Source organism: Narcine bancroftii, chromosome 1, assembly GCF_036971445.1.
Source record: "Narcine bancroftii isolate sNarBan1 chromosome 1, sNarBan1.hap1, whole genome shotgun sequence".
NCBI lineage: Eukaryota > Metazoa > Chordata > Chondrichthyes > Torpediniformes > Narcinidae > Narcine > Narcine bancroftii.
Genome location: NC_091469.1, coordinates 41,018,744 through 41,032,518, shown reverse-complemented (window position 1 = coordinate 41,032,518; position 13,775 = coordinate 41,018,744). Strand labels below are relative to the sequence as shown.

Here is a 13,775-nt window from a genome sequence, read left to right as displayed (position 1 = left end):
TACATGATCTGGATCAGTTGGAAAGGTGAGTCGAGTGTCAAATGGAATTTAATTCAGACAAGTATGAGGAGTGTTATTTTGTCAAGTCAAGCCAGAGATGGACTTGGCAACACCCTGGAGAGCGTTGGAGAACAGAGAGACCTGGGTGCAGCAACTCGCGTAGATCGAGTAGTAAAGAAGGTGTGGGGTATTGAGTACAGCTCCGGATGCAGCTGTACAAGGTGCTGATGATTCTACAGTTAGCACAATGTGAAGTTCTGGTTGCCCAACTAAAGGAAAGATATCAATAAATCAGAAAAGGAGCAGAGGAGAATCACCAGGTTGTTTCTGGGACTGGTCATCTTTAGTTATAGGAAGAGGTTCGGATGGTTGGGGTGTGACTTTATAGAAGTTAATAAAATCACAAAGCACATGGATCAGTGCAATTCTCTTAGTCTTTTTTTTATGGTAGATGATTCAGGAATTAGAGGGCATTAGCTTTAAAGTGAGTGGGGAGAGATTTAAGATGGACCTTAAGGACAACCTTTTCACCCTGAGCATGGTCCATATTTGGACTGAGCTAACAGAGGAAATTATGAAGCAGGTATGATTTTGACGTTCATAGGACACTTGAACAGATATATGGATAGAAACATTTAGAAAGATCTTTTGCAGGACAACGGGACTAGTCCAGAATTGGGTCAAGAGGCCTGTTTTGTGCTGTATTCCTCAGAGTCTAATTAATATTTATTTATCTGCTATTGTAGTAGCACACAACAGTAGGTATTTCCATTAAAACTCAAGGTATTCAGACACTTAAAATAGGCATACTAGAGAAAGATGTAATCCGAGTGCAGGCAAAAGGGAAGAGCACAAATGCGCAAAAAGGTTGGTGTATGTGGTGGGCCAAAAGACTTGTTTCCATGCTGTTTAATTTTATGACTAAAACTCAGTCTGGTTAAGGGATAAGGTTTTTAGCATTATTAATTTTTTAAGGTCTGTCAAAATAATATATTTTTTCAACAAAGTTGTTCCCTAGCCAATTTCAATAACAAGACTGATGTTTTTTAATCTCTGGTAATATACTGTTCTTGGACAAGAGAAATAAATAACATTATCTATTCTTCTTTGATGTCTGTTTGATGCAGATCTTCCTGTTTCTGCGGGCATCAAAATTTTGCCCAAAAGTCAGACCTCTCTGAGATTGACATGGCATCAGATTCCTGCCATCCTGGAAGAAAGCACCTACCATGTTGAATGTCAGAACGCCAATGACACCCAGGGTTTGCCCATCATTCTGGAGGTCCCGGGAAACCTCTCCAGTCTTGATATTGAAGGTCTACAGCCCAAGCAGAAGTACCAGTGTCATGTACAGGTGCAAAGCAAGTCAGTCGGAGAATGGTGTGACATGGTGACCTCATGGACGTACAGCAATAGTAAGTTCTTCCCTCATGGTGTCTTTGTATTCATTGTGTAATCTAATCAAGCAAGGCTGTGGGAGTGGTTTGATGGATTTGATGTGAAAGTAATAGAGTGGATGAATAGGAGGAGGGAGAAGGTGTAGTAATCAGAAGGAACCATCTTTATGTCCCCAATAAATATATCCATGAGGAATCGAATTCAGAGATCAATGAGAATGCAGAAATAGACCTAATATGGACTGATTTCAACAAGGACATGAAAAACACATGAGGGAGAATAAAACAGCAAGATCTTGTGGTAGGCTGAGATGTGAAGAAGGGATGAGGAGCATGGACCAGATAGGTGAGTAAAAACGGAAAACCAACAAAATCCAGAGAGGATGTCTAACAGATGGTAAAGGGGGAAATATAGAAACATGAGAGAAATTAAATAATTTGTTCATCTCTGCCTTCATGGAAGAAGGCACAATACTTAAAATAAAGAAGAGTACAGCACACCAAAAGGCCCTTTGGCCCACAATTTTGTCCCTTAGTATCCTTTTGCTCTTAATATACTTGTCAAAACCCTTTGTATTTACCTTCACATTATCTTCCAAAGCATCCTCATGTCTTCTTTTTGCCTTCCGAATTTCCTTCTTAAGTATTTTCTTACATTTTCTATTCTCTTCTAGTACTTAATTTGCTCCTTGTGGCCGAAACCTGGTGTACACCTCCCTTTTCTTCTTCACTAGATCGCCAATATCCCTTGTAAACCAAGGTTCCCTATGCCTGTTAACTTTGCCTTTAATCCTGACAAGAACAAGTAAACTCTGCACTCCTAAAATTTCACCTTTGAAGGCCTTCCACTTAATGAATGCATCCTTGCCAGAAAACAACTTATCCCAATCCACTTTTCCTAGATCTTTTCTCATTTCCACATAATCAGACTTTCTCCAATTTAGAATTTCAACTCGAGGACCAGACCTATCCTCATCCATAATTAACTTGAAACTTATGACATGATGGTCACTGGACCCAAAATGTTCACCTGCACATATGTCTGTCACCTGGCATGTCTGGTTCCTTAATAGGAGATCCAGTACTGCACTCTCTCTTATTGGTGCCTCTATATACTGATTTAGAAAGCTTTCCTGAACACATTTGACAATCTCCAAGCCATCTAGCCCTTTCACAGTATGGGAGTCCCAGTTAATATGCAGAAAGTTAAAATCTCCTACTATCACAACTTTCTGTATCTTGCATTGATCTGCTATCTCCCTACAGATTTGCTGCTCCAATTCTCTCTGACTATTGGGTGGTCGAAAATACAACCCTATCAGTGTGGTCACACCATTCCTGTTCCTCAGCTCCACCTATATAGCGTCTATAGACAATCCCTCTGGGTTTTCCTGTCTAAGCACAACTGTGATATTTTCCCTGACTAGCAATGCCACTCCTCCCCCTTTCATCCCTCTCCCTCTATCACGTCTGAAACAATGGAACCTCGGAACATTGAGCAGCCAGTCCTGCCCATCCTACAACCAAGACTCGCTAATAGCAGTAATGTCATAATACCACATGCTAATCCACACCCTAATCTGCCTTTCCAACAATGCTCCTTGTATTGAAATAAATACACCTGAGAACATTTCTATCACATACAAACCTTTGATTTGTGTCTATACATGCAATCCTTGCATGACCTTTATCCTCCTCCAACTCACTATCTGCTCTAATACTCTGGTTCCCATCCTCCTTCCAATGTAGGAGCAATACTAGGAAATCTACCTGCGAGGATGTTCGTTCCCTTCCAGTTCAGGTACAAACTGTCCCATTGGAAAAGGTCCCACCTTCCCTGGAACAGAGCCAAATTGTCCAGAAACATGAAGCCCTCCCTCCTGCACCATCTCATTAGCCTCATATTTAGCTGAATTATCTTCCTATTTCTAGCCTCACTAACACGTGGCATGGGTCACATTACTGGAGGTGCAGAGTGATAGCATCATGAGCACTCTTGTGGCAATGATCCAATGAGAAAGTCAGAGGGGTTTGGCTGGGCGGTGTTTGGGAAGAAAAGGAATATATGGTTGTGCCTAGAGTTTAAAAAAGAAAATAATTTTCATGGTGTGCTGGAAGGAAGGAGTGAGTGATTTCTTTATTTGTTTGTAAATGATTAAAAATCAGTGCTGTTTCAGGATACTAAATGCAAGACTAACTACAACTGTTCTACCCATTATTTGTCAAAAAAACTCATGAATTGATGAAAATTGGTAAATATATGGATTTTTGAAAATAGGTTAATTATTCATTATTATTGAAGTTTTTGAAAATATGACAAGCAGAATAGATAAATGAAATTAAAGGGAAAAGAAGTGGGTTGGATAGAAATGGTGTGGAGGTAGGGGCTTGGTGATCAGTGCAGACTCAGTTGACCAAGAGATCTGCTTCCATTCTGTGTGTCTGTGGTAATAAATAAATATTGGATATGGTGTATTGGGATTTTGTGGAGGTTATTTTATTAAGGTCCTGTACAGGAATTGAATTGTTTATTGATAAATGTTCCGAGATGCAGCAGAAAGCTATCCAGGAAAGGTGATTTTTTTTTTAATTTAGAGAGACAGCTTGATTACAGGCCCTTCTGGTCCACAAGTCCATGCCATCCAAATACATGCAAATGACCAATTCCAGACATCTCTGGAATATGGGAGGAAACTGGAGCACCTAGAGGAAACCCTCGCAAATGGAGAGAGCGTACAACCTCCTTACAGACAGTGTCTGATTCGAACCCTCGTCGCTGTGGCCGTAGTTGTTGTGCTAACTGCTACACCAACCATGCACGACTTGTACTTAAATCCAGCAGGTAGTGTAACAATAAAACAAAATTGCGTGTTATTGTGAATCAAAAAGTGCAGGGCATCATGTTACAAGGAGATGAAGATCAGGATATAGAGAAAAGTACAGTTAAAATAACAAGAGCAACATCTTTGGTGAAGAGAGGTCAATTTAAGTAAAAGGTAAATACAGAACAACTCCGATTATCCGAAATGGTCGAGGTCGAGCCTATTTCGAATAAACTTTTTTTTGGAGAACTGGTCATTTTTTAAAAAAAACAGCCCAGTAGCAACAGCAAATCACTTGTTACAGTGTTTAAACAACAACAGACAACAAGTAAGGCATTAATATAATGTTTAATTCTTACAAAGAAAATGCTGGCCACCATCAATCATCAACACTTTCCCACCGAGGCCCCGCTTGTGCTAGAAGCCCAAGGGTCCCACACCTGCCCAGGAACTTGAGATCCCCACTTCCACTTTGTCTAAAACCCACAGCACTGGTGTTCCTTGGCAGTCTCCCCTCCAAGTACTGACCAGGCCTGAGCCTGCTTAGTTTCCAAGATCATACAATTTCATGCGTTTTCAGGATATTACGCTTCTGTAACTCATAACAGCAGTGAAGCAATTATCTTTGAATGTTTGGTTGCGTTCTGCCTAATGGGGTGGGGGGGGGCGAGGAGGGGTGGTGGTGAGAGATAAGAAGTGAGATGAATCATTGAACATACTGACAGCTTTCTCAAGATAACTGGAGGTAAAGATGAGTCAATGGTACAGAGGCTGCCTGAGCTGCATTCACAACTCTGCAGTTTATGGAGTCTTGGGCAGAGCAGTTCCCACATCAAGCTATGATGCATCCAGGACACTTTCTATGAGGCCTCATAGGCATGTTAAGAGGAGCATGAGACTCACTCAGGTGGATGGGGCGGCAAAGAAGGTGTTTGACACATTCACTTTCATTGGACGGGGTGTTGAGCTTGTCGAGTCGGGTGAATGAGCCTATCAATCATAGTATCCATTGAGCTCATTAGGGAGAGATGAATTGTTGCCTACAACTCTTTCAAATTTTGCTTTGTAATCTGTGATCGCATATGTACTTGCCACAATTGACTGGTATCTATGGGGTTCATCTGGGACACTAGCTCAGTCAGGTATTGCACCTGTGATGGCCTTGTAGGGTCAAGGCTGGATTTATTATATAGATCAGGGTTGCCAGACTTGAAAGTCTTAGACTTGGACTTCAGTAGAGAATGGATCATCTGGTTCATCCATGGTTTCTATTGGGGTACACTCAGATTTTCTGTTTTTGCAACCACAGGAATTGGAGCGAATGAGCTGACGTGGTTTACAAATAAACAGGTCTTTCTCAGGTTCCGGGGGGTTGGAGGGGTGTTATTAGCTGGGTGCTTTGATCTCAGCCATTCACTATCTCATTCAATTGTTTGATTGAGGAAACCACAATGCATGTTTCCATATTTGCCTACAATACCAAACTAAGCAAGAATAAAGATTCGTATGTAAAGTGGCTTCAGAATATGCCACTGCCAAGAACATACCAGATGAATTTTAAGGTAGGACAATGAGAGGTCATCCTGTTTAGTACTCCTAACAGAAAAATTTCAGAGTCTTGAGCATGGAAGCACACGCTATCACCTGCCACCTGAGTGACAACAATCAAGACTTAATTTCACTTTCCAGCCCTCAGCCTTCTTTACCATGGCATTTCAAGTGCTCATTTCAAGAATCTTTAATTTTAACCACCTTCTAGGTGAAAGGATATTCCTGTGCCTTACCTTAAACCTGACTGGAGGGAAAAGATTTCCACTGCTTACATTTTCTAGGCCCCTCATAATTTTGTGTAGATCAGACAAGACCTCTTCAGATATTTGCTGATCCTATGAAAATAAGCTCCGCATCTCTGTCCTCTATCCCAGGCAATATCAAGGTGAATCTCCTCTGCACCCTCTCCAAGCATGTCCTTACTGTGGTGTGAGACTTCAAATAAGGCCATGTGATGAGAACTTGGAATTTAGGGTAAGGTTGAGGGCATAATATCTTTACTGGGGGTGCACTACAGCCTTCTTAACAGTCAGTAAAAGATAGAGGAACTAATATGCAACAAATCGGAGTAATAGAAGGTGTTTCAACTTCTCCATCGCCCTACTGAGAGGTTTAGAAGGATAGATTTTTTTAAAGTACATCTAGGAGCTTTTTGATCCTGTAAATAGATAGTCCTATTAGAGATGGGGAAGATTGGATCTAATTGGTGAGAATGTAGCTGTGCAAGACGTTGCTGCATCACAAGGAGAGCATTTATGAGATGGTGACCATAACTGTCAATTCTAAATGGAAATGAATGTGGTTGGTGTGGAAAGTAAGGGCCTAAACTGGGGTAAGGTCGATATTGTTAGACTGGGCTCGGCAAAAGTAGGTGGTTGCAGATCTAAATCCAGCAGGTGGGAACCATTTGAAACTGAAAAAGAAAATCAAGGCCAATGTTGCTTTCAGGGTGAAAGTCCAATAAACCCTGGTTCTCAAGAGATATTGTGGGATGCATAAGGAAAAAGTAGGATGCATAAGACAATTATAGGCAAAAGCTCATCAGGAATGTGGAGAGAGTTGTTTTCTAAGGAGAATAGCCCCCTGAGTTTCATCCCTTAACCCCATATTTCTGGGAAAATTTCACTGACAAAGGTGGGAAAGCCAGAATACAATCCACCCACCAGGATTAGCAGAGTTTATGCTTTATATTTCATTTAATAAAGCTAAGGATACTGCTTTTTAATGACTTGCCATTAGAGCCCTGTGTGTCTATTCCAATGCACCTCATTTAGCTAGAATGTACCAGGATTTCAGTGTCATACTGGTCCCTCAAACAGGTGGTTAGGAAATTGACTACTATGCAATTAATACTTGGGCCTTGTTGATTCTGACAGAACTACCTCCTGCACCCACCAACATCAAGATTTTTAACACTTCCGACACTTCAGCTTTTATATCCTGGTCAATCGAAGATGGCAACTCCATATCTTCCATCATCATACGTTATAAAATCTATGGGGCAGATGATTACACTCAAGAGACGGAAATCAAAATAAAAGATAATATCATTTCACGGTTTCAACTGCGAGGACTGGAGCCGAATTCACTTTATCTGGTGGAACTCTGTGCGAAGAACAATATTGGGGAGAGTGAACCCAATCCAACAATGGAACTGCACACACTACAGGAGTCTGCAGGTACAATCTCCTTACCTTTAATAACCTTATGAAATTATGACCAAATAATTATCATGAGAATCAAATGTGTCATGGTTAATCTTCTGTTCATAAGAAAATGAAAAGCCTATCTAATTTATTTGCATAAAGTGACTATCACTTATTACAACAGTTGGTGAATTGTCATTCTAATTTGAATAATGTCAGTTGAGATAACTGTTCTAAGAGCATTCATTGTTTCTCTCAGATTTAATGTGTGTTCTTTCAGTCTTCTGTCCACATACGAATGTGTAAGCATCCATCAATCTCAGTTCTCTCAAATGCATGGGGTCTTCTCATTAAGTCCTTACCATCCTTTCCATCTCTCAACCTCCACCCTCCCCCTACACCCATCTTTCTCTCTGTAGCCGCCCCACTATTTCAACAAGCATTATGAAAGACAGTGTATTTAGAGAATTCAGGTGGACGGTGCAGCTTAATGTTCCAGGATGCAGATGCTGCAGGTGAGATAGAGTAACAGATAAGAGAGGAGTGAGGTTGCGTTTTTGATGAGGAAAGACACAACAATGCTTAGAATATTTTTGGGTGATGGTACTGCGAAGCCATAAGGGTAGAACTCAGAAACAAGAAGGGAATGATCACTTTGATGGAACTGTATTATAGGCCATCATACAGTCAACGAGAATTGTTTGGGGGAAGAGTAGCAGATATGTCGGGAAATTACAGAAAACTGCAAGAATCATCAGGTACTCTTACTGAGAGATTTTAAATTCCCTAATATTGACTGGGCCACGCACAGTACAAAGGGATTGGACGGAGTGGAATTTGTTAAGTGTGTCCAAGTAGCTGGAGAGAGTACAACACTGGGCATCTTCTTATAGAATGAAATAAGTGACAGTGGGGAAGCACTTTAGGATCGGTGACTATAAACTCCATTAGTTGTAAAATAGTTATGTATTAAGATGGGTCTGGTCCACAAGGTAAAGTCCTAAATTGGGGCAAGGTTGATTTTGAAGCACTTAAGCAGGAATTTGATAGTCCTATCAAACCTGATTGAGAGAGGATGTTCACAGGTCAGAAAGTATCTAGAAAGTGGCAAACTTTTTGAGGTGAGATAACAAATGCATGTTCCTAGAAGGATGAAGGACAACTCTGGTTAGTTTAAGGGACCCCAGTTGATGAGAGATATTGAGACTCTGGTCAAGAAAAAAAAGGAAGCAGATATCAGATTTAAACAGTCTGGATCAACAAATCCCTTGATCAACAAATAAGAAGTGTAGGAGAATGCTTAAGAGGGAAATCAGACAAAAAGTGGGCATAAGATGAAGATGGCAGGCAAGATAAAAGAAAATCCAAAGCAATTTCACAAGTGTTTTAAGAGTATTTACAATAAAATTACCCTCATTCTTTTAAAACCCAACAAATATAAATCTAATTTATCAACTATCTCATCCTCAAAATTATCCCAGTGAATGACCTTTAGATTTTGAACAAAGCCAGTATATCCTTTCCAAAATACGGGGACCAAAACTGTCCATGGTACTCCAGATGTAGCCATAAATGTTTCTTAAATATTGAAAGAGCATCAGCGTCTACCATTCCTCACGCAGTTCATTCCAAGTTCCAACCACTCTTCGGCATAAAAATTCTTCCCCGTTTACCCTGCACCGACTTTTAGAAATGTAACATAGAAAACAGCACAGTACACGCCTTTCAGCCCTTGATGTTGTGCCGACCATATATTCCTTCCTACTAAACCCTCCCTACCCCATATCCCTCAATTTCTCTTTCATCCATGTGTCTGTCTAAGAGTATCTTAAATGCCCCTAATGTTTCAGCCTCCACCACCATCCCCAGCAAGACATTCCAGTCACCCACATCTCTCTGTGTGTAAAAAAAAAAAATCAACGTACCCCTGATATCTCCCCTAAACTTCTCTCCCTTAACTTTGTGCCTATATCCTCTGGTATTTGCTGACCTTACCCTGGGAAACAGGTGCTGGCTTTCCACCCTATCTATGCCTCTTTTAGACCTCTATCAAGTGAAAAGTCCCAGCTCTGCTAACCTTGCCTCATAAAACTTGTTTCCCAATCCAGGCAACATCCTGGTAAATTTCCTCTGCATCCTCTCCATAGCTTCCACATCCTTCCTATAACAAGGTGACCAGAATTGAACACAATACTCTGTGTGGTCTTACCAGAGATTTGTAGAGTTGTAACATGAGCTCTCTACTCCTGAATTCAATCCCCCCATTAATGAAACCCAGCATCCCATTGGCCTTCTTAACTATCCTATCAACCTGTGTGGTGACCTTGAGTAATCCTTAAGTAACTGACCATTAACCCTGTACTCAGCGTTCTGGTTTGTTCTTCCAAAATGCATTACCTCACTCTTATCTGGATTTAAAACCATCTGCCACTTTTCTGCCCAACTATATCATCTTGTAACCTTTGACAGCCTTCAGCTCTATCCACAACTCCTCCAACCTTTGTGTCATCTGCAGACTTACTGACCCATCCTTCCACCTCAACATCCAGGTCATTTATAAAAATTACAAAGAGCAGGGGCCCCAGACAGATCCCTGTGGCACTCCACTAGTCACTAACCTCCAGGCATTTTTTGCTATGTGGAAAGCTTTCTTACAATCTCGTCAATCTATGCCCCTAATAACTATGTAACTCAATCCAGTTTCTCTGCTCTAAGAAAAATAAATTCAGCCTATTCAGTCTCTCCTCTTAACTGAAACATCCTGGTGTGTATACTCTGTGTCCCTTTAGTGGAATTACACTCTTCCCTATTCCCCTGCCTCTATGGAATCCTTACCCTCCCAGCCTGTCCTCTTTACACTGGCTTCTGTACTACATTTAACCAGTCTTGATAAAGGGTTTTGGCTCAAAACATTGACCATTCCCTTCTCTGACTGATTGCTGTTTATTAACCCATTGATTCCTCCAGCAGATGGTGTTTCATTTCAGATTGCAGCATCTGCAATCTCCTGTGTATCTCCAACATCCTAGTAAATATCCTTTCCAAAGCCTTCACCTCCACCCTGTAACTGCATGCAATACTCCAAGAATGGCTTAAGTTTAGTTAAGCTTTAAGTGTCAGTTTATTGTCACTTTATACCTGGTACACTAAGAAGGGTTCTTAAGTGAGAGGTCCAGCAAATCAACTTTAATATTTTTACAGCTATACACAGTAACTGGATTAGCACATAGTTACAGAGCACAGGGTTGTAATGAGAAAGAGTAATTAGTACGTAGCAAGGGCAACATGAGGGCATTGTTCAGTAGCCCAATGGCTGTGGGCAAGAAATTATCTTTTAACCCTTTGGTACATGATTTCACACATTTGAATCTTCTACCCAATGAGAGGAAGGAGAATAAAGTGCGAACTGGTTGGGATGGGCCCTTCATTGTGTTGGCTGCCTTACCCTAGGCAATGGAAAGTGTAGGTAGAGTTTATGGGGTGGGGGGGGGGGGTGAAAGTAGGAAGGTTTGCATTATCTGAGCTGCATTCATCAACTTCTTTTGCTGTTGATCTTTGACAGAGCAGCTCCCATACCACATTGTGATATTTGAATGCTTTCAATGGCGCACCTGTAAAAGTTGTTGAGTGACAAGTTGAGGGGTGGGGGGGGGGAGGGGAAACATGCCGACTTCATTAGTCTTTTTAAAAAAATCTTTAGTTGGTTTGCCTTTTTGACCATCACATTAACATGGTTAATCCAGGTCAGGTCATTGAAAATGTTTACTCCTAGAAACCAAGTTTTATATAGCTGAAACATGACTTCCATACTCTTATAACTAATGCCCCGAATGATGAAGGCAAACAATCCATACACCTTCTTTACCACCCTACCTGCAGTCTCAAATTCATGGACCCCGAGATCCCTCTGAACATCCATACTTTAAGAGACTCCCATTGAGAATATACTTTCCCCTTATATTTAACCTCCCAAAGTGCAACACTGATCTATCATCATCATTCTCTCTACCCTTGATCATCCCAACACTCCTCTCTGCCACTGTTTGCTATATGTGAGCAATCTTTCCTCTTCCCACTCAGTCCCAATACAGTCTTCAGCTGAAATATTGACTTGGACCTTTTGCCTCCACAGATGCTGCTCCATCGTGCTGAGTTCTTGTTTTTATATGATAAAGCAACTCCTGATTCTAAGAAAATCTTGATTGCCATCATTGTAATGGCAAGCATTATTTTACCTCTACGTGGAATGGAATCTGATGTAAAACTCAGTCAGTAGATGATGATTTAGCTTGATAATTTTTGAATATCATCCTGAAACTTATAAATTTCTTGGTTCTTGAAGAAAACATAGGCAAATTCTGCCCACTGATCCATCCACTTAAATCTGAGAGTCTTCAGTCAAGTTTATTATTTCAAAATTGCCATATTCTTGGAAGTCCCAATAAATAGTTAGCTTTATTCTTTAGTGTATGAGATTAAAAGAAAATGCTTTATCAAATCAATAAAGGACATTACAAATATATTCTTGTTTTCAAAATTCATAGATTATTTGCTGCCTTCATATAATCCAGGTACAGTAAAACCCCAGGTATCTGGCACCAATGGGTGGTAGATGCTAGATAAGTGTACTGTGTGTTGAGATTGTGTGATGAGTGGTTGGCAAACTAATGATGTGATGCACCAATTTTAAACATCTGTATTTTTTATCTATTTTCTTTTTTTTTTTTGCTGGTTGGTTGAGGCTGCCTATTTCTTAAATTTCAGATAATAGGGGTTTTACTGTATACCCATTGAACTGAGTAAGGTGCTGTTTGTGTGGAATTTGTACATTCTTCTCTTAACAAAGTAGATTTTCCCCTGTACTGGTTTCCTCCCACATCTCAAAGAAGATTAATTGGCTCATTAAAGCAAACATCAAAGAAAAGTTTATGGATAATGAAGTATGGATACTGGGAAATAAGGAGCAGGAAATCAGGTCAATAGGATTGTTTCCAGATAGCCAGAATGGACCCATTGGACTGAATGGCCTCCTCTGTCGTAATAAGTATAAATTAAAATAATCAAAGAGATTCAGATGATCAAGGTGGTGAACTCTTGAGGGTTCACAGGAGATTTGTTGAAAACATCCTGGTGTGGTTGGGGGTAGGGGCGGTGGTGATGGTGACGGCAGATTTCAGGTGGGGTGGGGGGGTGTGTGGAGGGATTTAAACTCTGTAGAGAGCTGGATTGTTCACCTCACAGAAGATGAGGGTAGATTTGATATTAATGTTCAAAGTTATGAAGGGATGTAATATGATGAAAATGTTTCCAGTGGTGATGGGTTACCAGACACGCCAGAGGAAAGAGGTCTGATATTTTCTCCCAGCAAATTATTGTGGTCTGGAGTGTGCTGCCTGAAAGGTGGGTGCACATTCAACTGGAATTTAGAATGGAATAGAATAAAAACGTGCAAATCTCGGGGGGGGGGGGTGGGGGATAGTGGTGGGGATGGGGTGGACACTGAGAAGTGTGATGAAGTGACTGGTCAAACACACAGTTCCTTAGTCCCAAGTGTCAATTCTATTCATAAAGAGACTGAGATATATCTGAACACCAGCACTACTTCTTTTACAGCTCGCATTCCGCAGCACAGTGGGCAACTACTGCTCTATGCTATCCTGGGATCTGCAGGAATGACCTGCCTGACCATTCTATTAGCCTTCTGCATTGTGCTTCACTTCAAACGGGGAAACTTTCAGCGGAGAATGGTTCAGGCTTTTCAAAATAGTACGGTAAGATTGCATGATCAAACTCTGCTCTTTTAACTGTTCAATTTTCCAGAATAGCGATGGAAGAAGATAGGGACCACGCCACTCTAAGGTAAAAGGAGTAACAGAAGCAGGGTCAATTGGAATATTCAAAAGGCTTCTTGACAGGTTCATGCATAGGAAATATTTAGAATGAAAAGGTCAAATATTGAAAAATGTGACTAACTTGGACAATTTGGGCTGCAGGACCTGTTTCCATGCTGTAGAACTCTGACTTGGAGAAGTATATTCTTAATGAGATGAGAACAGATCTTTGCCAAGTAAATTGGAATCAAAACTTGACAAGCTAATGCCTGTCCTCTGGAGATGTTTGAGCAACAATATTGGTACATCTGGAAAAGGGAATGGAAATTGGGGTATTACATCATATGTGATTGGTGCAATGCTATAACAGCGCCAGCAATCTAGGTTTGAATCCGACGCTGTCTGTAAGGAGTTGTACATCCTCTCTGTGTCTGCATGGATTTTCTCTGGGTCCTACAGTTTCCTCCCATCTTCCTGGGTGTATTTGGGTGATGCAGACTGGTGGGCTGGAAGGGCCTGTTGCCATGC

General features: G+C 40.9%; 1 protein-coding gene across 5 annotated transcripts in view; it reads left to right on the top strand.

Annotated features, from left to right (window-relative positions):
* The window catches only part of tek (TEK tyrosine kinase, endothelial), a 129,754-nt gene that overhangs the window by 59,324 nt on the left and 56,655 nt on the right, over positions 1–13,775 (top strand). For all 5 annotated transcript variants that reach the window (XR_011353568.1, XR_011353572.1, XR_011353562.1 and 2 more), the window contains exons 12-14: positions 1,128–1,415; positions 7,147–7,449; positions 13,030–13,187. Coding sequence is in view for 2 of the 5 variants with exons in the window: in XM_069924654.1 (XP_069780755.1) it covers positions 1,128–1,415; positions 7,147–7,449; positions 13,030–13,187 (749 nt within the window). In the remaining 3 variants the exon portion in view is untranslated. The remainder of the gene's footprint in view (positions 1–1,127; positions 1,416–7,146; positions 7,450–13,029; positions 13,188–13,775) is intronic.